General features: G+C 40.8%; 1 protein-coding gene and 1 long non-coding RNA gene across 10 annotated transcripts in view; one reads left to right on the top strand and one right to left on the bottom strand.

Moving 5' to 3' along the window:
* SLC22A15 (solute carrier family 22 member 15) overlaps positions 1-10,903 on the bottom strand; it is an 87,470-nt gene extending 76,567 nt beyond the window's left edge. For all 9 annotated transcript variants that reach the window (XR_008380157.1, XR_008380151.1, XR_008380152.1 and 6 more), the window contains exon 1: positions 10,582-10,903. Coding sequence is in view for 2 of the 9 variants with exons in the window: in XM_053591368.1 (XP_053447343.1) it covers positions 10,582-10,668 (87 nt within the window). In the remaining 7 variants the exon portion in view is untranslated. The remainder of the gene's footprint in view (positions 1-10,581) is intronic.
* A 196-nt stretch (positions 10,904-11,099) lies between these two features.
* LOC128585947 (uncharacterized) lies at positions 11,100-25,522 on the top strand. Its single transcript, XR_008380158.1, has 3 exons — positions 11,100-11,350; positions 20,446-20,577; positions 25,023-25,522. It is a non-coding gene; the product is annotated as an uncharacterized LOC128585947 (long non-coding RNA).
* Positions 25,523-27,379: the final 1,857 nt, after the last annotated feature.

Here is a 27,379-nt window from a genome sequence, read left to right as displayed (position 1 = left end):
TCTGTGCTAGTCTATTCAATTTCCCAAACACGACTTATTCAATTGTGTGGTGTGAACATCAGATGGAATCTGCATGCCCGAGTCTGAACTTCACTCTTTTAAAGCCTGAGCAAACCCAAACCTCCCTAAACTTCTTGTTTTCCTCCAGTAAGACTAGATGCTAATGGTTCATACTTATCTAAAGCATTCATGTCCACTAACCTACCCACAGTGTAAAATGGGATGTTTGCACGGTCCATAGTAAGCGGCACAGCGCTGTGCACACAGCACACATCAGAGCTTCCCAGGCTTTGCTGCACAGTCAGATCCCAGGGCTGGAGTGAAGCCCCAGAGCCTGCATTTCTCACGAGCTCCAACGATGCTGCTGGTCTGGGCCACAGTCTCGGTAGGTTATTCCCTCTTCTATACTTTTTCTAATGTTATGTTTTTCCACCTGAATTGGTCCTTCCATTTTTCTCTAAACACAAGCATCAAAGTTCAGCACAAACTCAGCCATCCTTTTAAAGGCTTCAAGGAACTACTCTAGACCACACTGTCTCCCGTCTGAATTTCTGAAGCAGAGTCGGCTGGATTGTTTCCTGGGGAAACACTGCTTTTATCATTATTTGTGCAGATACGGTTAGCTTCTAGTTTTGTAAAGACTGTCAACTTCTGAAGGAAAGATACCCTAACTTATACTTCTATATTCCTCTAAGGAAGCCAGCATATCCTGAGTATATAATATTTTGTTTTATTTATGTGTGTGTATATAATTCCTTGCTGAGTAATGTAGCAAAAGAAGATAAATTTAAAAACGATGATTCTGGAACCTAATTTTGGTTTTAATCACTAAGACTCTGAACAAATATATTTAATCTGTATCTGTCTCTCTCTCTCTAGGCAAAATGGGAATACTCATCACATGACCATTCCTCTTTTTATTATTTCAGTTTAAGTTTTTGAAAACACTTTAGGGAACACTAACACACTGGAACACATTGTATTATGTGCTTCTGATAATAATGGAAATAAGGCACATACACTCAAGTGAGGACATGGAATACAGTCTTACATCACGTCGTGCCGGGGATGCCTCCTGAGAACTGCATTAGCAGGTGATTCTGTCCCTGTGTGAACATGGCACAGGATCTGTACATGACTTTGACGGTTCAGCCCGGTATAGCCTCTCGGTATAGCCTGTGGCTCCTAAGCTACAAACTTGTACTGAACACTGCAGGCCACTGGAACACAGTGGTACTTGCATGTCTAAACATATTTAACATAGAAAAGGTAGAATGGAAGATAAAAAATGGTACAGTGCCAGAGGGCATTTGCCACAAATGGAGCGCGGGGACTGGACGGTACTCTGGGCAAGTCCCTGAGTGAGCGCTGAGTGGATGTGAAGGTCTCGGATACGAGCGGACGCTGTGGCAGACTTTATAAACTCTGTACACGTGGTTTATCTGTCTTAATTTCGCTGTTCAATAATAAAGTAGCCTTAACTTACCGTAACATTTTTACTTTGTCAACTTTTAAATTTTCAAACTTTTGGCTCTCTTGTAATAATACTTAGTTGAAAACTCAAACACATTATAAAAGTGAATAAAAATATTTTCTTTCTTTATATCCTTATTCCATAAGCTTTTATCTATTCCCCCCAAAAAAAATTCTTTTTAACTTTTTTAACTCTTTAACCTAAGTCAAAAACACACACATGAGCCTGGGCTGACGCAGGGTCAGGACCATCCATCTGGCTGTCTTCCACCTCTGTATCTCGTCACAGCGGCAGGCCTTTGGGAGCGGTAACGCACACAGAGCCGTCCTCTCTGATGACAACAATGCCTTCTTCTGAAAGAACTCCAAAAGAACCTGGCTGAAGCTGTTTTACAGTTAACTTTTTTTTACACAGAAGGAATATATTCTAAAATAACAACTTAGTATAATAAATATGTGGCAATAGTTATAGCCCGTGGGCCCAGCATTGTGTGTGTGGCCACTGTTGACAGCACGTTGTCATGCAGAGCATGACTGTATGTCCGAAGCCATCAATACAAGGCAGACTGTGGCGGATGCTGTATTAGCCATAGTAGAAATGAAATTCATGAGAGCACAAAGCAAGCAGATACAAATTCCACCTACGGGAATCAGGGAAAGGTGTGAATCTGATACTTGAGCAAGGTTGTGAAAGACTGTTAGGGAGTTAATAAAAATAAAACTCAGGGGAAGAAATTCTTTGGCAAAAGCAACAGCCCAGAGTCAGGAAAGTAAAGACTATATTTTGGGGGTTCTATAAAGTACGACAGGCTAGCTCAGCTTTCCCCAAACTTCAGTCACCCGCGTACTCCTTGCCTGTTTTCTATTACTTACTCAATAGTCTTCTTTTAAATCAATTCAAATTTTTTATCTTAAGTAAATTAACATAAAAATCAAATTTTATACCAATAGAGACATCACTTGCCAGAGGGAGCTATAAAAATCACCACATTACAATGCCAAGTGTGGGCTAGTATTTTTATTTTAGGTGGGCCACAAGAGGCATTTTCAGGCAATATGGGAGGGAAGTGAAAGTGAAGAAACAGCTGTTTTTGGTTTTTATGCCTTGAAACTGGGGCAGGTGCCTCCCATAGACCACCACTGACTTGCAGGCTCACCTGGGTGTGGGACAGCAGCTGGGCCTGCAACTGCTCCTTCTTCCTTTGGACACTCTTTTAGCTGCTTTGATGCCTTGGCCATGTATATGCTTAATTCTATGACAAAAGGCATCAAGGCTGGAGGCAGGGAGAGTTACACAGATTCCAGTCAATTCTGCTGACTTGCAGATCATTTTAAACATCTTCCCTTCTTGAGCGCCTGTCCTGCAGACTTCAAGGCCCAACGTCATACACAAACACGACAGCCTTATAGGGACTGCTGAACGAGCTCCCACACAGTATGGTCAAATCTCCACAATGAAATACTCATCAATACACACACACACACACACACACACACGCACACGTATACATCTCCATTCTAGGAGACCATGCTTCCTGCTTCTCTGGTTAAACTCAGCTGACATCTTAAACAAATGTGACAAAGTATCTGCATTTATTAAATCTAAAGTAGGTACATGTGTGTTTGTGATATTATTCTCTGTACTTTTCATTTGAAACGTTTTATAATTTAAAAATAACTTTTGAAAGAAAATGAGTAATATATACAATAAAACAGAAAAATGTTATTAAATTCTAACCAGGTAGTAAGGTTTTCTGCCAACCTGAACCTCCTTTAATTCTTTCATTCCAGTTCATTTCCTTTGTTAAAACAGAAATACAGTGTGTGCAAATGTTTTGAGAAGTGCTAGCACCAAATGAGACTTTCTCCTTAGGTAAAAAGAAGGACTAAAGACTCACAAAAGGAATAACCCTCTCTCTTTATGATTTAATGCTATTCAATACAATTTAGATAAATTACCTAGGGCCAGGCAACATGCTGGCTCACACCTATAATCCTAGAACTCTGGGAGGCCAAAGCAGGTGGATTGCCTGCGCTCAGGAGTTCAAGACCAGCCTGAGAAAGAGTGAGACCTTGTCTCTACTAAAAATAGAAAAAACTAGCCAGGCATTGTGGCGGGAACCTGTAATCCCAGGTACTTGGGAGACTGAGGCAAGAGGATAGCTTAAGCCCAGGAGATTGAGGCTGCTGTGTGCTGTGATGCCATGGCTGTGGCACTCTACTGAGGGCGACAAAGTAAGACTCTGTCTCAAATAACAATAATAATAATAAATAAATATAGTACCTAACTCCACCATGCAGTCTATTCTTTGGGATGTCAGAGAATGCAGAAAGACACAAGATCAGAAGTAATCAACGGAGTAACACAGAACAAAGGTCAGAGGACTTCCCTGGAAAGAGGGCTGAAGTATGTCTTCCTCTTGGACACGTACCCTGACGGAGAAGGTATTTCTCTGGGGAAACCTAATGATAACTAAGAAAAAAATAAAGTTTGAAGTAAAAGGAAAGAATACTTAGGAAATTTACACCCAGTAACCTGTATTTTATCCATGAAGTTGGGACAAAGAGCAGGTGGGGAAAATGAGACCAATGAAAAAAGGAGAAGTAGAGGAATTGCAGGATCAAACACATGGGATTCCACACAGGCATAAATGTATTCATGACTTAATGAAAGGGAAAAAAAAAAAAAGAAAGAAAGAAAGCAGGAGAAGTCTGAGCTTAGGAACAGTGGTGAACAATCAACTGGCAAGAAGTGAAGGGCAGAACAAAGGAACGATTCAACACCATGGGAGGTTTCTGAACTCAAAAAAGAGGAAGCAAACATTCGCAACGTAAGAGAACTGAATAAGCAAATTATAGTCTGGCCATATATTGAAATACTATGCTACGACCATTAAAAAATACATAGTTACTCCTTGATGAGCACAGCAAGGCGGCATTCACGACACTGCTGAGAAACAACATCAGGTATAACACAGGTTTCTGCAAAATAAATGAGTGCACAAAGGTATGTATGTGCACACTGGAGTCTCTGGAAGGCTGTACACCAAAATGTGAGCCTGTTCCACATCTGGGTCGAAGAAGCACTGTTGATTTCCTTTTCTTTTCAATATTTTCTCTCTTTTCTACAATCATACCACTTCTTGAGTACTACATGATTCCCCTGAATGCAGACAGTAGTTTGTTTCCGCGTTTGGTCAGAGAGGAGAGTCCCAAGCTATGTGCATCTTTGGGTTTGATGGTCTCGTTTCTTCCAAGGCAGACTCTAAAGGCGGTGAGGAACAAAGCTCGTATTCTGAAAACCTCAAGGTCAATACTTGACACGTGCCAATTAATTGCTGGGCATTGAACAACTTTAAGAAATCCTAAACTTGCTAAAGGAACCGAACTTTCATGATCTATTTCCAAGCACACAGTAAAGTGTGAGGAGTCGCTTGCCTAATTCGCTTGGCTGTCTTGCAGCACGGCAGCAAAGCACTTGAGTTCAGTGACCTTTGTGCCATATTCACATTTCCTGTCTCCTTGACTTTAATGACTTTTGTGCTGTCTTGAAAGGTAGTATCTTCTGTCAGGACACAACTCAAACAGCTGTTGGGCGGCCTCTCCAGGCATGCTCCTGGGGGTGCAGGTACTGCAGAGGCACCAGGCTAGTTTTCTTTTTTTTTCTTTTTCTTTTTCTTTTTTTTTTTTTTTTAGTTCTGCAGCTTCATATGCATTACACCAGGGGGCAGTGTCTGTCTACGGACAACCAGTTTTCCGGAAGGGTCCAATGTGGCTTTGGTCTCTTTGACTGTGGTGCCTCACCCACCTAAACTGGTAGAAGGAACACCAGGCAAATGTTCCGCAGTTCATCATAAGTCCTTAGAAGATCTAAGCTCCACAGAACCAAAATCTGAGGGTAGGAACAGCATGAAACTTGCTCAAACTAGCAGAGGACGCTAGTAGATGGTCACAAGTTTTGGAGTCATGATAAAGAAGCTTGTATAAACACCATAGGTTCTCATCACGGCTGAACCCCTGGTGGTGGAAAATATGAGTGCTGGTCTTAATGACTGTAATGCAATAAACTCTTCACTAATGCTTATGGTGTGAACTTCATCACTTGCTTATGGTATGGAGATTAGAAGAACCAGGTATCACTTCAATCACATCTCATCAAAAGGTAGTCTTCCTGTGAATTTCCTATGAAGAAAGTGATATGGGCAAGGGAGGCAAGTTGTGACGGCATTCAGTACAAAGTTAAAGAAGCACTCTGAACAAAAGTCTAGTCAACCCTCCTGCATTAAATGACCACAATTCACAGCCATAATTAATTAAAAGATCAATAAAAAAGAATGAGCTGTGATTCTCACAGAGCCAATAGTCGTATTTACTCCGAGATAGGCCCATCTTCTTTAATCATTTTCTTAGTTTAAAACTTTTAATATGAAAAGTAAAACAAATGAACTTATCTTCACAATTAACAAATGCTAATATTTTACTATATTTGCTCTATATTTTTAAAATACAATACTACAGATGCAGATTAAATCTCCTTTGTACCCCTCAGCACCCCTTCCCTTCCTTCCCAAGGAGCAGCTGATCTAATGAATTGAGTGTGGATCTTCCTACTCATGCATCTACACTACATCATATATTCATAAGCCAAATGCAGGATTGTTTTGTGTGATTTTAAAATTTGTGTCATATTGTGTGTATCAGTCTGATTTTATTTTCCAGCTAACTTTGTGTTTTAGAAATTCATCCCCATGTATTATAGATCTAGTTCATTTGTTTCAGCTGTTATAGTCTATCAAATTCATACCATATTTTATCCAGTCTCTTTTTGAAGGTCATCGAGGTGGTTTCTAATTTTTGTTATTACAAACAGTGCTACAATGAACATCTTATGGCTATCTTCTTATGCACAAGTCCAAGAGATAATGGCGTGTGTAGCTAGGAGTTCAATGCTGGGTTTTAATTTTACTACATGGTGCCAAATTTGTTCTCTAAACGGGGTAGTTTTTATTTCTCCTCATTTTCATCACACTTGTACTTTAGATTGTTTAATGTTTGCTGATATAATAAGCATGAAATGGTGTTTCACAGTCATTCTAATATGCCTGTCCCAGATGACCACTGAAGTTAAACATCTTTTTATGTGTTGACTATTATACCTTTCCTCTTCTGCTTTCTAAAATGCCACAAAAAGACATTTAGTACATGGATAATATTAATGTACTAGTAGTTCTAGGGTCTGAAAAATGAATTTGGGGTTAAGAATTTGCATAAAAATAATGCATTTTAGAACACCAGGATACTGTACCTCAAGATGAGGCTTCACAGCATAGCATCCCAATTTTGCTGGTGAAACTCATGCTTGAGGGCGGCGCCTGTGGCTCAGTGAGTAGGGCGCCAGCCCCATATGCCGAAAGTGGCAGGTTCAAACCCAGCCCCGGCCAAACTGCAACAAAAAAATAGCCGGGTGCTGTGGCGGGCGCCTGTAGTCCCAGCTACTTGGGAGGCTGAGGCAAGAGAATCGCTTAAGCCCAGGAGTTGGAGGTTGCTGTGAGCTGTGTGATGCCACAGCACTCTACTGAGGGTCATAAAGTGAGACTCTGTCTCTACAAAAAAAAAAAAAAAAAAAAACTCACGCTTGATACAGGCTACATACATGTTTCTACTAGTTAGTGGATGATTTACGTCTGTGCAAATTATACTATAACCTATGATTCATGATCCTGAGAAAGATGAAGGATCTGGAGCCACTGGCTTAGAACAAAGAAAAAGGGTCCATTTTTGGTTTATACCTAAAGGAATTAAGAAACAACAAATTGGATTCCAGCCTTCCTCCTCCAGATAGCCTGGAAAATAATCATATACGTATACAAACTTTACGAAATAGTGATGACAGCATAAACTTAGAATAATCATCAGAAGAAAAAAATAATAATAAATTAAATAGAATTATCCATATTTAAATGCCACAAATACCTCTGACTCTAGGGAGAGCAAGCATATTTTGATGGCAAAGTTTTTTCTAGTTATAAAACTATAAATTTCATTGCTTATTCATAAATCAACCATTTTTACATAAAGCAATCTTTTCCTTTAATTTTTTGTTTATGTATGTTAAAAAAAACTTATCTGCTATTATCAGAGTATTTGCATGTTACCATGCTGAAGAAAGATCTACAAAATCTGCTTCTATCCTTTATTTATCTCAAAGTTAACCACTATGGAGAGCAAGGAATGTGAGGGTAATAAGCCTCCCAGGCAAGGAAATTGGAGAATGAGGTAACTCCTGAAGATCTACATGATGCTATCAATAATTCAAGAAAGCAGTTAACTTAAAGACCTTTAAAGTTGGCTTTGGAATGTGGTTTTGTCCTCTTAGTTTGAACTAGGATATGTTTGAAGTAAAGGGAGTTAAAATCATCTAAAAATATAATAATAATCCCAGAAGAAGAAATATGTAAAAGGATATATAAAGTTTTCATCTCTCTCCCTCCAGCTGTGTGCCTCTTAGCTGGGGCTAGTCATTATCACAGTGGAGATAGGAAAAGGCTTCTGCTGAAGCAGAGGCTCCCTCTCTCTGGCAGTGTGGCTATGCAGTTGGCCTGACCTCCCATGGGCTATGGTAAGAAAAGTCCTTGATTTTAAAAGCAGATAAACATTAATCTCCTTCCTGTAGCTCTGAGAAAAGGGCTTCTTATTTTTCCCTTTGTTGGGGGGAGTACCCCTGACCCCAAGAATAATGAAAACATCCCCGGTCCAACTGTATAACAGGACTCCTCAGTACAGCACTGCACAGGCCAGCTTCCCTAGCCCCAGACATCTCCAACCACAGACTTGGTAGCAAGGTCTTGGGGAGCTCCACTTTCATACCTAGGATATCTCTGGGTGGCTCTACAGCCACTGCATTCTGTGTCTCACTGGGGCAGTGTCGTCCCCATAAACATGTAGCAGCTGTGAAGGATTCATTTTTGCCCAGACTGGGGCATCTCCTCCAGTGGTACAGGCACAGCTGCAGGGTACCCCCCCACCCCCACCCAGACCTACAAGATATACACTTCCTCATTCCCAACGCACAAAAGCCTGATCCTTGAATGGCAAATACTGATGTGTCAGCCAAGGTTCAGTGAATAGTCATGGTCATGGGCTTAGAAGTCTTTTGGTTTCAAACTCTAACCACCTTGGTCAACCATAAACAAAAGGGGAACTCAATAGGTCCTAAAACAGCTCAGCGGCCATAGCATAATGGTTATGGCACCAACCACACACACCAAGGGTGGTGGGTTCAAACCCAACCCGGGCCAGCTAAACAACAATGACAACTGCAACAGAAAAATAGCCTGGCGTTGTGGTGGGTGCCTGTAGTCCCAGCTACTGGGGAGGCTGAGGCAGGAGAATCGTTTAAGCCCAAGAGTTTGAGGTCTCTGTGAGCTGTGATGTCACAGCACTCTACCTAGGGCGACACAGTGAGACTTTGTCTTAAAAAAAAAAAAAAAACAGGTCCTAAACCTATAACACTGGCCTTTTTAGTACCACATTCCATTCAAGACAAACATATTCCAAGTTGGTGAATCCCTGGCTAGACAAGTAAGAAGATAACACTGGCAGTGGAGAGAGGTGGAGAGCCGGGATTGCTCGGAGTGGGGAGGATGGTCCTGGAATTCATGATTAGAACAGAAAAAGTATTTCTCAAGGCAACTGTTACAATTAAAAATTAGGCATCAAAGTTGTAATTCTATTTTCTCTGTAATAAATACTTCTAGTATTTATGTGACTTAGTGTGAACATTTTTTCGCCCTAGGGAAAATGCTTTTAAATGTAAAACATCTGATATAAAAGCAAGAGCAAAAAAAATGAGGGAAAAAAATAGAGCTAAAACAACAAACTGAAAAATAGTTCAGAATATGCATATTTGTGAACTGAGAACTGTTCTGCTAGTCCATTGCTTGGACCAGTCTGTCTGGCTGGTGATAAAATCTACCAAACTTTTCAACATTTAATCAGTAAGTCAACTGCTATCTGCCCCAGCTTCCTGTTGAGCCATTGCCTTATGCAAAAGGTTTAAGCAACATGTAGGCCGGTGGTTTTACCTAGGTGGTTTTATCTACAACCGCCCTTTACGTCCCTGTACTTCCCACGGAATAACTGCCATCACAAGTCAAGTGCATTATTTGTTTAACCATCTGTCTGCCTCACCCACCCCACTAGAAAGTAAGCTTCATGAGGGCAGGGATTTCCATTTGTCCACTGCGTCCTGTGTTCAGCACTCAAATGGACTGACAGAAGGATTGGGTAAAACGGTTGATTCACAATAGATACTAACAAAGGATTTGTGAATGTCATGCCTTTAGAATGCTGAGAAAAGTAACGGATCTCAAACGGGCCGTTTATGTCGGTGCGGGAGGACTAACTCTTGCCTGACAAAGATAATTCGCAGTGACCCTTCACGTACGGTACCCACATCTTCAGGTTGAGGTGTGCAAGTAGGCTCTGTACAATGAAAACGCAATTCCATTTGATAACCACGCATTGGAGATGGAACCATTCAGTTTGTAAAAGGTCTCAACCCAAGGCTAGCCACAGGGCGTAATGACCCAGCAGAACTTAAACCGCAGAGAAATCCCAGGCATTGAAAGCCCCTGGAACAGTAAGCCCCTCAAACCACGCAAAGGTGGTGAGCAGGTACTCTGGAGCTCAGGAGGAGGTCCTAGATCGACCTTTGTCTGCAGATAATCAGGGCTGTCCCAGCGCCCTAGATTCTAAGCTGACAGTGCGACCGGCTGGGTAACAATTCCCTTTCAAATCTGCAGCATAGTTCAGGTAACACAATTTTGCATCCTTGCTAACAAGCACAAAGGATGAAGTAGCTGTGTCCACACACTCCTTCCGCCACTCAGGGTGGCGGGGTGAGGGGACTCGGCAGAAACCGAGAGGCTCCGAGGCGCCGGCGACCTTGGCGCTGATGGGGCCCAGGCCACCGCATGGCGCCTGGCCCCGCAGACCCCGGCGCTCGCCACACCTCGGGCGTTTGCGGAGCCGGGGTCTCGGCCCGGCGGTCCCGGAGGCCCTGAGGATGGGGAGCCGGGCTGCCCTGGCGGGGCGGCGGGGACTCACCTGCAGCAGCACAGCCAGCAGGAAGCACAAGTACATCTGGTAGATGCCCATCTCCCCCACGGCCTGGAACGCCTCCTCCACCTCCATGGCCCGCCGCGCGCCCCGCAGCCCGCTTGGCCGCCGGCTCCGACGCCGCCCTCCGGCCCGGCGAAGCTCGCCAGCCCCTGGGCCCGGGGCCCGGCTCGGCCCGGCGGGGCTGGGGTGGGAGCGCGGGCGGCGGGACCCGGGGGCGGGGCGTCGGCGCGGGCGGCCGGCCGGGGTGCGGGGGTTCCGGGCCGGGAGCCGGCGTGCGGGGCGGACGCAGCGCGGGCCGAGGGGCGCTGGAGAGGCCGGCTGCACCCCCCCGCACCCTGGTTTCTGGGCGTTCCTTTATTTAAAAAAATTTCAAAAATGTGTGTGTTTGGAGGTGGGGCAGAGGGAGGGATTGCTGACTGGCTGGGCCGCTTAAAGGGAGAGGAAAGAGGAAGTGGGCTGGGGCGCCAGGCGCCCTCTGCGACGGAGAAACGCTGGGTGGCGAGTGTGCGCCAGCGTGGAATCTGCAGTGGGCGCGCGACAGCTGTGGGATGCCGCCTGCGTGTCAGGGTTGTTTGTCCTTTTGCTCAAATCAGTTTGATGCAGGGGCGCGGGGAATTCTAGACCCTTCCAAAAAGTCCTACTCTGTGCTTTGCCTGGGTTAAGTACACTGACAGTTGAGATACTTTTGCTTCTAGAAGTCTGCACGAGGTACAAAGGAAATGCGACCAACCTGGGGCTGGAGGTAGCTGCCAAGGTATTTGAAGGATAAGTGGTGATTTGCCGGGCTGGAAAGTGGGGAAAGACGTGGCAGGGCTCAGAAACTCTTGGCTTTGTCTCCCCAAGCCTCCGCCTCCGGAGTTTGTTTTCTTCTTTCTTTGTTTTGTGTTTTTAATACCTGTGTAGTATTCCCAGACCATAACTCTGGATGTAATATTGATTAGAAATGGTGACCAACTACTATCTTTGTCCTGCCAGACTCCTTGCTATGCTTTTTAAATTTTCTGTTAATTATAATGGCTTTTGTAGTTTATTATAGCTATGCTTTACTACTTAACTACTTTATTTTAGCAATTACAAGAATTCTTAAGGTAGTTGAAAGTATCCGTGGATTGGAAACTAACCTCTTACAGATTTTTATTTTTGCCGTTTTAACAAAACATTTTTTTATATAGGTACTAGTTGAGGAAATTTCCTTCTTTAGCAGTTTCCTAAGAATTCTCACTATTAATAAATATTGAAGTTTCACAAATGCTTTTTGCATTTATTGACACCATCCTATTGTTTTTCTTCTTGGTTCTGATAATCTGGTACATTCTGGTAATAGGTTTTTTTATTTTGAACTTTACTGGAATAAATCCTACTTGGCCACGATATTGTTATTATTTCCTGTTAAATTTAATTTGCTGATGTTTGTCTAGGAACTTAATGTCTGTGATTAGTAAGACAGGCCTATAATTTTTTTCCTACTGCCCATGTCTGTATTGGGCAGTAAGATTATAGTGCTTCATAGCAAGAGTTGTGAGTGTTTTGTAAAACTCTCCCTTAACCATCTGGACTTAGCTTAGTTTTAGGGGGAGCCTCTTTCTTACAGCTATGTAGATATAGATATATACACAAATTTATATCTATATATGTTTGTATGACTTTGGGGTTTTTTTTTCTAGAAATTTTTCTATTTTATCTAGTTTTTCTTATTGCTTTGGGAATAAACTTGTTCCTGGTTGTTCACTCTGGGCTTTTGAAAATCCACTTCTGGCTGTGTTCATGTCCAGTGTCTCATTCTTAATATTGCTTATCATTATTGTTTCAGTCTTATCAGTCTTACTACTTTTTTTTTTTTTCTGAGACAGAATCTCATTATGTCACCCGCAGTAGAGTGCTGTGGTGTCACAGCTCACAGCAACATCAAACTTTTGGGCTTAAGCGATTCTCTTGCCTCAGCCTCCCGAGTAGCTGGGGCTACAGGCACCCACCAGAATGCCCAGCTATTTATTGTTGCAGTTGTCACTGTTGTTTAGCTGGCCCAGGCTGGGTTCCAACTCTCCACCCTTGGCATATGTGGCTGGCACTGTCACTACTATGGCTATGGGCTCAGAGCCAGTCTTACTACTTTTTAAGGAACCAAATTTGTTTCGTGATTTTTTTTCTTCATTGCTCTGTCTTCTATTTCATGGATTATATGAATTTTCCTTTCTTTTACTTGATTTTGTTACTCTGCAATTCTTTTACTAGTTAAATGACTTGAAAGTTTAGCTTACTTGCTTTCAATATTCCTTTTTTAAGAATAATCACATTTAAGGTCACACTTCTTCCTTGTTACTACATCTCTGGCCCACAAGTTTTCTCATGTGGTATTTTTGTTGTCTTTAGTTTTAAACATGCCATGACATTGTAATTTCCTCCTCCACCAATGAGCTATTTTTAGTGTAGGGTTTTTTTCCTCCAATTAAAGGTTGTTGCTATTTTTTTAACCATGTTTTTATTGTTGATTATTATTTTAAATGCTTCATGGACAGAGATCATGTTAAATCTTGGAAAATTGTTTGAATTTCTTGTGACCCAGTATATGGTCATTAAAAAAAAAAAATGGCATGTGTATTGAAAATTATGTATTCCCCCCTTGTTGAGTTATCTATATTTCTGTTAGGTTAACCGTTGTTAGTTTTATTCAAGTATTCAATATTATTACTGAAATTTTCTCTGCTGAATATATCAGTTTATAATTAATGTACTAAAATATCTCCAAATTATTATCAGTTTCGAGTTTATCAAGTTCTTTTTTTTAAATCTCTGTACATTCATAAAGGTACTAATTATTCTTTTTGTCATAATGAAATAGCTCTTTTTAGTGCTTTTTTGTCTTAAATTTTATTTTATCTATATCAATATTGCTGCATCACCTTTTCTGTTGTTTGTATTTTCCTTGTAATGTGTATATTCTTATATCATCTTTTTGTTTTCATCCTTTCAGGTTTTTCTATTTTAGGCACATATCTTAGTCCATTAGGACCTGTGGCAGACCACCTCAGACTGGGCAATTTATCAAAAGTAGAAATGTATTCCTCACAGCTCTGGAGGCTGGACAGTCCATGATCTGTCTGATGAGGGCTAATTCTCTGCTTCAAAGATGGCACTTCCTTCCTGCGTCATCTCATGCAGGCCAATAGAGACAGGAGCTCTCTGGAGCATCTTCTAAGGCACTAATCCCATCCATGAGGGCGGAGCCCTAATGACTTAATCACTTCTCAAAGGCCACACCTCTTAATATTACCGTGTTTGGTAATAGGTTCCAATACATGAATTTGGAGGGTGGCAAGTCTGTCATCATTTCATTGTGTCCTCCAAAATTCAGGTGTCCTCCATGCAATCGTATTGGGAGGTATTTAGTCAGCTCCAACCCATGAGAGCTGAGGTGGAGGCCGTGACTAGCAATCCCACAGGGCAGGGTTACCCTGTTGGGTTTGGGACTTACATGGGACCTATTACCCCTTTCTTCTTGCCTGTTGCTCCCTTTTGGAGTGGGAATGTCTGTGCTATGCCTCTCCCATCATTGTGTTTTGAAAGCACATAACCTGTTTGATTTCACAGGCTCATAGCTAGGGAGAAGTTTACCTCAGGATGAACATTTCTTTGAGTCTCCCCCATATCTGATTTAAATAATATGTAGATGAGACTCTGGACTTTGGATTTTAAGTTGATGATGGAATGACTTAAGATTTGGGCAGCTATTGAGATGGAATGAAAGTATTTTGTGTATAAGAAGGCCATGCATTGGGGGATCTAGGGGCAGAATGCTGTGGTTTGAATGTGTCTCCTCCAAAATTCACATGTCCCCAATGCAACATGGGGAGATGTAGCCTTTGGGAGGCGATTGAGTCGTGAGGGCTGTGCCCTCAGGAGTGGGACTAGGTGCCCTTCTGAAGTGGCATGACAGTGGAGTTTGTCCCTTTTGCCTTGTGAGAACTCAGTGTTCTTCCTCTCTGGACATCAGCCCTCACCATGCAACACAACTGTGAGTAATAAATTTCTTTTCTTTGTAAATGACCAAGTCTGTGGTATTCTGTTATAGCAGCACAGACAGATTAAGACACAGCATTCAGACCATAGCATCATGTTTATAAAAGGAAGAGATTTTTTCCATCCAGTTTGATAGTCTCTGTTGTTTAATAGGTAAATTAAATTCAGTTATGTATTTATTATAAAGTGTTATATCAGAAATTATTTCTACCAGCTTATTTTATGTTTTCTATTTGCCATTGTCCTTATTTTTCCTTTACATTGGATTTGTAAAGCTATCTTTATAGTACTGCCCCTCTCGCTATTTGGAGGAGCTACAAATTGCGTTATCGTTACCTTGGTAGCTACTCCTACATTTTTAGCACCTATATAACTATACCCTTTCTACAGTATTTATAGATATTTAATACAGCCATCCTCTTTGCAATCTAAATAAGACCCCCCACAAAATTCCAAGAGTACTTTATCTGAAAAAACGTAGAGTATATGAAAATGTTATATTCTGGAAAACTTGGTTAATTGGCTCCAGAAGTGACTTTCATGGTACCAAAAAACACTGTGAAGATTTTTGATTTAAGAATAATTATTCTTAACTTAGAAATAATAAAAAAAAGAGCAAGAAGAGGATGGTGTGTTCTTTCCATATAGTAACACTGTGTGGAAACATTGTTTAATAGGTCTACCCCAGGGTCACTTAATTCTTTATGAGAATTTACCTTTGTTTGACTTTGTTATTTGCTGTTAACAAGTACCCAGACACTGCGAAGTGACGTGTCAACTTGTAGATTTGTGTGTGTGTGTGTGTGTGTGTGTGTGAGAGAGAGACAGAGCTGTAAATAATTATGTTCAGAAGGAGAGATAATCTGTGACGTCATTGCCCTGTCGTACCTTAACTGGTTTTAAATCTAATGTGCCATCTTACTCTAGCGTTCTTTTTTTCCTATAAATAACTGTTTCCTCAAGTGCTCTTAGAACCAACCACCTTACCACCCTACTGGTTCCCTCATCAATTATTGAGTGGAATAAGATCTTTGACGTGGGTTGATTCCATACTAGTAAGAAAATCATTTTTCTAACTTTTGAGAATTTTTCTTTGACTTTATGATGTGTTAGGGTGAAAAAATTAATATATTATATGACTATAGTTAAATTAATTAAGAACTAGATATTGGATTATTATATCTTATTCCCTAAAAATATATATTTTATTTATTTTTTTTTTTTTTTTTTTACCTTTTTTGAGACAGAGTCTCACTTTGTCATCCTGAGTAGAGAGCTGTGGCATCCTATCTCACAGCAACCCCAAACTCCAGGGCTCAAGGGATCCTCTTGCCTCAGCCTCTCAAATCGCGGGGACTACAAGCAGATGCCACTATGCCCTGCGAATTTTTCTATTCTCAGTAGTGATGGGGTCTCATTCTTTTTTTTTTTTTTTTTATAGAGACAGAGTCTCACTTTATAGCCCTCGGTAGAGTGCCGTGGCATCACACAGCTCACAGCAACCTCCAACTCCTGGGCTTAAGCGATTCTCTTGCCTCAGCCTCCCAAGTAGCTGGGACTACAGGCGCCCACCACAACACCCAGCTTTTTTTTTTTTTTTTTTTTGGTTGCAGTTCAGCCGGGCCGGGTTTGAACCCGCTGCCCTCAGTATATGGGGCCGGCGCCTTACCGACTAAGCCACAGGCGCCGCCCGGGGTCTCATTCTTGCTCAGGCTGGTCCCAAACTCCTGAACTCAAGAAATCCTCCCTCCTCACCCTCCCAGAGTGCCAGGATTATGACCAAAAGTATATGTTTTAAGTGGACCAAAAACTCTTCTATATATTCAGTGTTTAATTAACCTTACATGAGGACATGTAAGCTAGAAGCAATTGAATATTGTGAGAACAGAAAGCAGATCGTGGGAAGAGTTTGAAATGAGTTCTCCTAGGTTGAGGGAGGCCAGATGTGCAGTGCTACGAAGACAGAACTTTTTCCTACAGGTGAGGGGACCCCCTGAAGTATTTTAAGCTGGAGTGATGTACTTTTTAAAAGATGATTTGGTAACTGTGGAAAATGCATGTAAAGCAAGTTGAGAGACTATTGTAATGGCCCAAGCAGGGCCCAGTGAGGGCTTAAATCAGAACAATAACAGGAATGGAGAAGTGAAGTCAAGTTTAAGGTAAAATCTGCAAAAATGATAAATTGCATTTTGCAGATCCAAAAAAAAAAAGAGAGAAATTATGAATGACATGTTTAGTCACTGTAACCAGGCTGTGAGAGTGGAGGTGCTGTTAATTGAGACAGGGAAGACAGAGGGTGGCAGGTGGTGTATCCTAAGACAAGAATAGTGGGGCCAACAGGCATTGCTCTTTTAAATGGTCATTGCCCCTTTAAGATTCTGCCCTTCCCCCTTAACCCACCCAGGCCCCTGCTGGGTTTCTTTGCCCTAATTTACAGTCTGCGCCAGAGCTTCTGAGCATGCGCCCAAGGAAGAGCTGGTCTAATTAAAGCTCTCCAGAGGTTCAAGGTATCGCATCTGTGGCTCTTTGCAAAGAGTTCCATTTTGAGAGCATATTTTCCCCATCTAACCATTTTTTTTTTCTCATTTTTCTTTTCTAGTGTTTTCTACGATCACTTTATAGTACCTATATCTTTCTTCCATAGCTCAAGAATAATGCACATCTGGGGTTTTCTTAATAATAAAAAAATTAAAATAATGTTTAGAATTTTGTGTTTATCAACTACATATTCTTTGGTCCATGTGAGAAGAAATGATTAACTTTACTTGGTAAATTGCAAATATAATTGATCATTATCCATTTTTTTTTTAAATTACAAACCTGTGCACTTATCACTGTGTCATGTCTTTTGTTTCATTGGTAATTTGGTGTCCCAGATGGCTACTGAAATCTGATGTGTGAGATAATAGACCTCATGTATGTTATGTATTGTTTCAGATCCTTGGAAATCAGTGTTCTATACCAGCCTAAATGTACCCAGAGGTACTGCCTTTTTTTAAAATCTTAAGAACATTTCTCCCTGTGCATAAACCTTCATTCGTGCTGAGATAACAATTTATTGTTAGTATGTCACAACAACATACCTTAATAAAGACATCCAAATACAAATACCTCTGTCAATATTAAATGGATATATACACACCAAATGCGATGGGAGTAAACAATCACAAGGAAGCCAGGAGATTTTGTAGGTCGATGTCTGGGAGGACAGAACAAAAGAAAAGGGAAGAGAAGCAAAAAGAAAGTGGAATTAGCAATGAGAGAGAGGGGTCTCTGTCATGTGGCCTTCCAAAACAACACAGTATCATTCAAAAAACATTGTTTAAGTGGGCGAAAAACATACTAAAATAGATCTAAATTTAATGCAGAGAAATTGGCCATGACCATGTCTCAAACCTTAGGAATAAAACAAAAGAATAATGAATAGAAATAAGTCTAAAATCGAGGAGGTTGAGGTAGACTATTTCATATCAAGGGATATGAAATATGAGGAAAGTTAACCATTAATGATGTTTGGATTTAGATAGTAGAGTGTTTTCCTCACTGAGCATCGATTTTACATGTTGTCCAACAGGTGCCAATGATAGATAATAGAGACTCCATTTATTGAATGCATTCCCAAGTGCCTGTCTTTAATGAAAAGGTCAACATTGTTACTGTTTCTGTTGTTCTGCCGCTGTTTCTCATATAGGAGAGTTATTCATATATAAGTAAGGAATTCTAAGGAACATGATGAATTCACTATACTCATGGGGTCAATACATTGTGGCTATGATTCAGTAAGGTGGATGAAAATTTGCCCTATACAGGAATAAGTGCCTCACAGTTTCCCGGAATGATAACGTGGGTGCTTACTGGAACTTCCTGAACCATTCGAGTTGGTTGTGTATAGCCCAAGGGTGAGGTTGGTAACCTACCTAGCAAGACTCTCAACCCCAAGTGCGCTTTATAAATTAGAACTAGAAATGTCCACTGCTTACAGAAGCCAAAGTAGATTTCTGAAAAGTAAATTTGACACAATTGATCTGCCCAGGTTCAGAAAGGAAGAGTCACAACTTTTAACCTATGCTGAAAATCAATCAATAGGAGAACTCATTCAACCAATGGTTGTTGAGCGTTACTGTGTGCTGGGCACTGGTCCCTCCCTTGCGCTGCTGCCGTTCTAGTGGAGGCTTTCTCTTCTCAGCAGCAGTACTGGATGGGATGGGCAGGGTGAGAGCAAAGAGAAGAAAGGTTTTGTAGATTATGGAGATTCCACACTTGCTCTATTATCTGATCATGAAATCAATGCCAAATCAAAACATAGCAATGTGAACCAAGCAGATTATAAAGAGGGATGGTATCCATTCAGCCTTCTGCAGTCTAATGGGTCTTGTTCCTATGTTTATATGTCTCAAGAATGTAGCCACATCTTATCTCCTTGTACTGAAAATCACTTAGTACAAACTTACATAAATGCACAAATTCACAAAGAGAATTTGCATGATTTTCAGAACCACATGAATCCTTAATTTACTGGCATACAGCTATTTGAGCCAAATGATCATATTGCATTTTTAAACAATATAAACTCATCTTCTTTATCAGTCTTAATTTGCATAAGAGTGTTTTATTCTCAGCCAAACAGAGCAAATCAAATCCTGTAAATTATCTGTTTTAGCATAAGACTGAATATTCTCAGTTTCATTTTCTACTCCTACAGTTAATCCACCATGGCCAAGATTCTTCCTTTGCCTTTTTTTAGTCCCTAAACCTTTTGCAAATCTAATGAAAGTTATGGGATTTCTCAGCAAAAAAATGAAGGTATAGGTGCTCTTATACATATGTACACACACACACACACACACACATTTTGAATGCCATTTTTCAGAAATCACCGAACCCATCCCCTATAGTATAAAATTGAAAATTAAGGCTATAGGAGGTTAAGTAATATGCTAAAGATGGCTAAGGGACGTGCCGAAAGTCACATGTTTATTCAGCAGAGTAGGGCAACCAAGTTCTCAAAAGTTTGTCCCTCATTATCTGAGATCATTCTCTGGTGTATAGGTCCCCATCTCCAAACTACTTTTTCTTATCTGGAAATAATGGTATGGAAAAACATTATCTTTATAACACGTCTGAACTCTGATTCCTTTATAACAGAGGAGATGTATCTCCCAGATTCACAGGGAGTTCAGGGTTAGGACTTTACTTGAATGGGGGCTTCCCTCACAATTCCCAAGCCAGAAACTCAGCTAACTCAAAAGACACAACTGTTGTCACAAACGTGCAGGAAGAGTCTCATCTGTTGTGTTTGAAACCAGAGAATGGAATAGTTTTGTAGCTTTTTTTTTTTTTGGTGGATTATTTCTTACTCGACAGCCATTCTGCTTTTGACCTGCATGACTGGGCCTTGGAGATGTGGCACCATCAGGCACCCTCAGGTGTACTTCTTGCTGGGCTGTGAAGTCTGGCATATGGCTAATTATAATTTACAGCTCCTTTAAGTGCCCTAACAGTCCACTGAAGGCTGTTTTGTCTCTTTGGTTTACTGTTTGTAGCACTTTTTGCAGGCAAAGCAGTAAACAATTCCTTTGGAGGTGCTTTTTAATTTCAGGTGATGATAGAAGATGATCTGGCTGGGTTGTACGCTTAGTCTGGTCTGTTAAATGACTGTTCCTAACGATGTGTCGTTTGCTGTTGACAGTGTCCTGGTGACCAGCATTCCTTTTCCTCCCCATCTTCATCTCCTGGTGGAGACACGACCATTGAGAATAAAACACAGACATTTGAAGTGAGTCTTTTTGTTTTTATTTTTTATTTACTTATTTTTTATCATTGCCCTTTCAGCTCTATGTGTATTCATGAGACAAAAATGGCCTCTGTTGCAAGGAGATTGAGATGGGTGCAGCAGCCTTGTCACCCCCATGAGATGGATACTGCCCACCGCCGCGTGCACCAGGGGGCTGTGTAGGATAAAAGGTGAGCACACCGTAACTCTGAAATGATGGCGGTACCATTGCTCTTAGGTCGGTCTGGATCAGGCCGGAACAGAACAAGATAAGAACGAATGGGCCAAGTACTGTCATGATGAGAGTTAACAAAGCTAAGTGCTGTGACAAATTGTTTTACTTATTTGCTAATTGCCAGATCTGCTTGATGTGCCTTTGTGTTACTTTATGTTACCTGTCTGCTAATCCGCTAAATTGCAGGGTTTACGTCTGTAAAGGGGTCATCATGACCCCGCGCTTGCTTTTTGCTGCTTTTGCCAACTTTTAGCCCACCTGTTTGTCTCTTTGCCAACTTTAAGGCTATAACAACCCCGACTCCAGACCCCTCGATGCTCTCTCACTTAGTCTGCCTTAGACTTTGCTGAGACAGCCCTGCAGTTAATAAAAGACTCCTTTTTGAACTTCTAATTTGAGTTGGTTGTCCTTATCTCACCCCATAACAGATGAGTGTCTCTTAAAACAACATAGCGTGGAAAGATACCACCTCAGAGTTAATGCAGTTTTTAATTTGTTGGGTATTAAAATGCAAGCTGATAACTAGACATCACTTAAGCAGAGAGGTTTGCTGTTTAATGAAGTGGCTTACACAGGGAGTAGGCATTCTGATAGAGATGGTCTATTGACGTTGGATGTAGAAGGACAGCATGGATTTAGTCCCCAAGCTCTCTGCTGGCACTGCCAACAGGTGACCAGCTGGCATCAAATATGAACATGACAGCTTGGTGCACTCAACTGAGACCCACGTTTCTATTTTCCTTCATCCAGGGAGTAGCTAAAAACGTGATCTCTAATTCCCTTACTGGCATGGGGCAATGCAGAAATAAATGAGCTTTCAGTTAATGATTCTAAATAAAAATACGTTCAATAGCTTAGAATTTTAAAGTTTAAGCTCAACAAAACATTTTAGGAACTAAAGTGACCTATAGACTAAAGTAATGTGAGCCCCATGAGTTTTCCACCATATGGACACACCAGAAAAGCTGTTCATAGGGGCGATTTCAAATTTGAAAATTCAGCTTTGAGATCATTGTTAATGGGATGAAATCTTTAGGGAAAACCTGTACCTCTTTGACAGAAGTACATACACAGCTAGGAAAGAAGATCTGTCTCTTCTCCTTTAACCCTAGATTGCTTCATTTGACCTAAACCCAACTTAGCTGTGATAAAGGCTCAACAAATATTTTGAGTGAGCTCTTAAACTTTAATATTTTCCTTTTAATTAAAATCTCTATTTTAATTTTAAGGAGATAAAATTAAAAGAAAGTGCCTCCCCAAACTCCCCAGTAATGGTTAAAAAGAGGAAAAAACAAGATAATATGACCAGCAGTTATGAGAACCTGCTCCAGTGAGAACTATTGGACTTCAGGGGCAGATGGGCTAATTGGGCAGGTTGGCCTGGAAAACCGAGGTCTTCTGGAGAATACATGGCCACACACATCCCTGAGCCCTAGCCAGATGCTCTGTGCTTAGAGACTAGGAAGTCTTACACTTTCTAAAAACAGTGTCAATTCAGGGCTGAGGTGCAGCTGGAATTCTACCATAGTCATGCCTACCTGCCTACTTCCCTGGCACCTGTCAGGGTCGCTCCAAACTTTCTTTAGAATTATTTAGGGCATGTTCTTCAAGACAATTTAAAAACATGCCCATATAGAGAACCAAAGTACAAAGTTACGTGAAACAAAAAACTTCACAGAAAAGAGACTGTAGGGCTGGTTATAGCATGGGTGGGGGTGAGGGCTTCCTGAGAAAGAACTTTGATATGATTGCTTATGGTATCTTTTTTATATATTTCACTTCTCACTATATTCATTTTTTTCAGTACATGGATATATTTATAATAGCTGATTTGAAGTTCTCATCCGCTAATCTACCAATCCTGTCATCGCTTCATTTCTGGGTTTGTCTCTGTTGACTGGTTTTTCTCCTGGTTATGGATCCCAATTTCCTGCTTCTTCTCATTTATGGTCACTTTTTATTGACGACTATAAATTGTAAATTTTGTTATTGAGCATTGGATTTTGTTGTCTTACATAGAGTTGTAGGCTGTGTTCTAGCAAGTAGTTGATTTACTCATGTAGTAGCTTGAGTTGAACCTTGTTCTTCAACATTATTGGAGTAAATTTGGGGTAACCTTTACTATAGAGCTAATTTAATCCTTCTACAAAAGCATAACTGTTCTAAAGTTTCTATGAATGCCCAAGTGTTCACTGTAGACTTTTTATACCAATTTGGTCTTTGCCTCGTTCATGCCCTAGAACTGCTGAGGTCACAAATTGATGGTTGTTTTTTGTTTGTTTGTTTTTTGTGACAGAGTGTCACTCTTTCACTCTGGGTAGAGTGCCATGGTGTCACAGTTCACAGCAACAACCTCAAACTCTTGGGCTCAAGTGATCCACTTGCTCAGCTTCCTGAGTAACTGGGACTACAGGCATCCACAACAACACCTGGCTAGTATTCCTGTTTTTAATAGAGATGGCATCTCACTCTAGCTGAGGTTGGTCTCAAACTCCTGAGTTCAGGTGATCCACCTGTCTTGGCCTCCCAGAGCGCTAGGATTATAGGCGTGAGCCACCATGCCCAGCCAGCCAGTTCTGTTATTTTCTGTCATTGTATTCTCTGTGTCTCCGTCATAGCATTAACCACAGTTGGTCATTTCATGCATGTCTTTACTTACTTTTGTCGCTTTCTGTTATTAAGTGAAACTAAAGAGAAGGACCACACCTACCTTGTTCACCGCTGTCTTGCTCAGGGTCTAGCACAGTGCCTAGGGCACAGCTGGTACTCAATACATGTTTGTTGAATAAATGAATTTAATATTTACAATAAACCAGAGCTGATGGTTATATTTATTAACTATCATATTATACATAGCTGAAAGGGAAATTACAATGTTTTTGTTAACATTATGGAGGTTTGGCAAGTCAGACATAAAAGTAAATTTGAAGTTGCGTGTGACCAAATTCCTTAGCTGAGGGAGGAGGAAAGAAAAGAAGCACAAGTCCAGAGAATGGGCTAAAAGGTAAGGAACTGTGAGGAAGCAAATGCCTTTTGAACATTTAACCTTTTTGGCAGTGTCTCCCAAGAACTTTGTCTTACGGATTTCTTTTTCCTGTGCATTAAGGCCATGAAAACTAATGTGAAGGAAAAACAAATTCTACCTCCAGGTGAGTTTTTTCAAGTAACTCCTTGGGGTCTTCTATTAATTTCCTCTTGCTACTGTAACACATTGTGTTGGCTGAAATGTAGTGGCTGAAAACAACAGAATTCACTCTTCTTACAGTTCTAGGGGTGAAAAGTCGGGAACAGGTCTTTGGAGTCCAAAATCAAGGTTTTAGCAGGGCTGGGTTTTTTCTGGAGGCTCTGGGGAGAATCCTTTCCCAGATGCTTCCAGCTTCTGGTGGCTGCTGGCTTGTCCTGGCTGGTGTTTTTTCACTCCATTCTCTGCTTCTGTGGCCACATGGCCTTCTGCTCTGTGGGTGCCTCCTGCAGTTCTGTAGTCCCTCTGCGACCCTCTTACAGGGACACTTGTGATCACATTTAAGGCCTACCTGGATGAGCCAGGATCATCCTGTATTATTTCAAGGATAATCTCCCTATATGAGGATCCTTAATTTAACACCTCTGCAAAGCCCCTTTTGTGGCTATAAGAGGGTGCCCCAAAATGTACACATATCTTAAAAAACTGTACTAAAATTATAATCCTCAACATATACACCATTAACAAAGGATGAGTACACATCATATTTGAGCACCTCTTTTGCTTGCAGAAATCAAACAAAACATGACTGGAGTATTACAATTATCATAGTTTTTTCCTTACTTAAAATGTGTGGACATTTTTTTTGGCACCCTTGGTATATTCACAGGTTCCAGGGATTATTAGGATGTGGCTATCTTTGAGGACTGTTACTCAGCCTACCATTGGTCCATTTCAGATTTCAATGTCTATCATGTTACTTCTTCAAACAAAAACAAGTGCTTTGATTATTTTTGACATGGACTTTTTTTGTTTTCTGGAATTCTAACAGATTCTTTATAGTTATTTTTCCTTCAGAGCTTTAGCAATTTTCAATGCTAATCAAAGTTTCACTGTAGGTATAATGCCACTTATTTCTTCTAGTCCCCAAATTTTGCTCTTAACAAGGGAGAGAAAGTATATCATAAGCCAATAAAACTTTAGCTTTGTTTCATGCCAGGTGTCTAGCTATCTCTGTTGAGAGGGGTCTACAGCAAAACTAAAATAAGTCTTTATCTGATAACAGATTTATTTTAGGGATATCAGAAAACAAAACCTTTAGAGATTTCTGTATGGAAAGTGCTGAGTAACGCCTTTTAATACGTTTCTGGTCTGATTAGATCTTGTCCTGCTTACCTAGATGAAATAGAAATTCACTGCCGACGTTTTGTGTTTTTCAGCCTCAACCCCCCAGAACTGGAGCTTGAGAATCGATGTGAATGGAGTGTGCCCTTTAGTCTGATACTGAATAGCCCTGAAAACCTGCCAAACTACATAACTCCAGGCTAAAGTCAAGTTATATTGAAGGAAAGCACTGTTACTGACTGCTCCCTGAAGATACATAAGTGTCTGGCCTGAGTTGGAAGCCTGAGTCCAGAGGCAGGAGCTGTTCTTTGAAGGAAATCTGGGCCTGTGCCATGCAGGTAGGAAGCTGTTTCTGGAAAGAACCGCAGCTTCTCAGCTCACTTGCAATGGATATGTATCAGTTATCGTGCTTATAGTACAGTGCTATCTAATAGAAATATAATGTGAATGTTATATGTATTTAAACGTCACTGGAATTTTTCTACCAGCCACATTTTACAAAGCAAAGAGAAAAGAGTGAAATTAATTTTAATAATATGGTTTAACTCAATATATCCAAAATACTGTCATTTTGACGTGAATCAATAAAATAATTATTGAGAGATTTTACGTTCTTTTATTTTCATATTAAATCTTAATTCTAGGATGTATCTCCACTACACTCAGTTTGGCCCAGCCACCTGTCCCGTGCTTGGCAGCCTCATGTTGGTTGTGGCTACCACATGGGACAGTGTTGTGATAGCCTTTTTGTGTGACTGATAAAACTTTACCTGGTCAACAGGTGCGTCTTCTGCCATCATTGATAAACTCTTTTACTCCTTTGGATACTTTCTGGGTTTGTTGTAATTTTGCTTATTAGATTTTATTTGAGCTGCTTTTCTTTTCTTCACTGGGAAACGAGAACTTTCTCTTCAGGGATGGAAGTTGGAGGATAGCCTCTGAGATACAATAATTTTTATCTCCTGGTTAGCTTCATAGATGCTCTCTGAGCCTTTCAAAAATATATCGTCTAAGTCCCAGGATGTGACCTTGGCCTAAAAGACGGCAGATGTGAAAGGGGAGTGGAACCTCCTTTGCTGCCAGTGCCCTAGCAAAGCCCAAATGCCTCTGCGGACAGCAGCAGCACCCCACACTCTGAGACTGGGGCTTGCCTTGGGGACTTACGTTCTCCTTTGTAGATGTTTCCTCAGTCTCTGCTTGAGGAAACAGTCTTGAACTGGGATTCTGAAAACCTGGTTTTGTTAGCTAGTCGGGAGACCTTGGGGAGTCTATTTAAACTCTTTGACCCTCTTAAGCACTCATTAGTAAAATGATGACTTTTGACACTAAGCTGCTAGCTCATTTTTCAAACATAATTTCACTGAGAATCCTAATACTTTCAACAGATCCAAGTGGAGCTAATCTGATAACCTGGTAAGAACAGGGGTAACAGGGTGGACCAGAGATCCACTGCCTCTATCTTCCTTTGGAATTTGGGACACAGTTTGAACACCTAGATGGATTGGTCTCTGCTATAGTTTCAGCATTAGACATTCTAATTCTTTGTCATTCTCCATCGTACTCTATCAGCCAATGCTCCCACTCAGCTCAAGCTGTAGCCTAAGAACAAAATAGATGGAAGATCGTTCCCAGGGAGCTTTGAGGCTGGTTAGGACTTGCTTAGGTTCCAAGTATATTTTTGGGGGGAGCCCCACGACCCTGGTCAATAGCATATCAAGCACCTAATTTTTTTTAGTTATAGTAGAGAATTTTTTTTGAGGTCTTAAACATTTGTGAAAGTCCTTTAGAAAGTCGTAGGCTGTAAGTACTGTGCCATTATTACTTGGTGGTCGCTGATGGCGCTGAGGACCGTGTCTCCACGTAATGTCTCCACAGGCCCAATTCTGTCAGCTTCCAGAGATGACAAGTGATGGCACAAAATGGGCTAATGAACAAAATCTTCTATTTCCTTACTGCAACTCTTGTAACTCCAAATAATTCCTGCCTTTCAGGTAGAATATAATAAGAGCTACTCTCAGATCTCAAAACCATGAGTAAATGAGTGAAGAGAAAGGTGAGCTCTGCACAAATTATAGTAGAACCAAAGCTCAGTAGATTTTAAAATACTTGATCTGAACCTGGATATTTCAGAATATGTGGCTGTTGACATAAAAAAAAATGTCTGACTTTGATACTTCTGAGAGAAAAAATATATATTTAATTTTAAGGCAAATAATATAATCATTACAATGATGATTGACTTCTTTTTGTCTAATTTTCCTAATCTACTTGATATTAATATTGTAAATTTAGGCAATATTTTACTTTGTGGCACTATCAGAAAATAAAGTACCCTACTTAAACAAAAAAACAAAATAACCCTTTTAATAGAACCATGTAGACCCTCCATTTAATTAAGCCCTGTGGTGAATATCTTGACATTTTTCACCGAAGGCCAATTCCCTGGAAGCAT

Source organism: Nycticebus coucang, chromosome 5 (assembly GCF_027406575.1).
Source record: "Nycticebus coucang isolate mNycCou1 chromosome 5, mNycCou1.pri, whole genome shotgun sequence".
Lineage (NCBI taxonomy): Eukaryota > Metazoa > Chordata > Mammalia > Primates > Lorisidae > Nycticebus > Nycticebus coucang.
The sequence above is the reverse complement of the archived record's forward strand: the minus strand, read 5'-3'. Positions and strand labels throughout refer to the sequence as shown.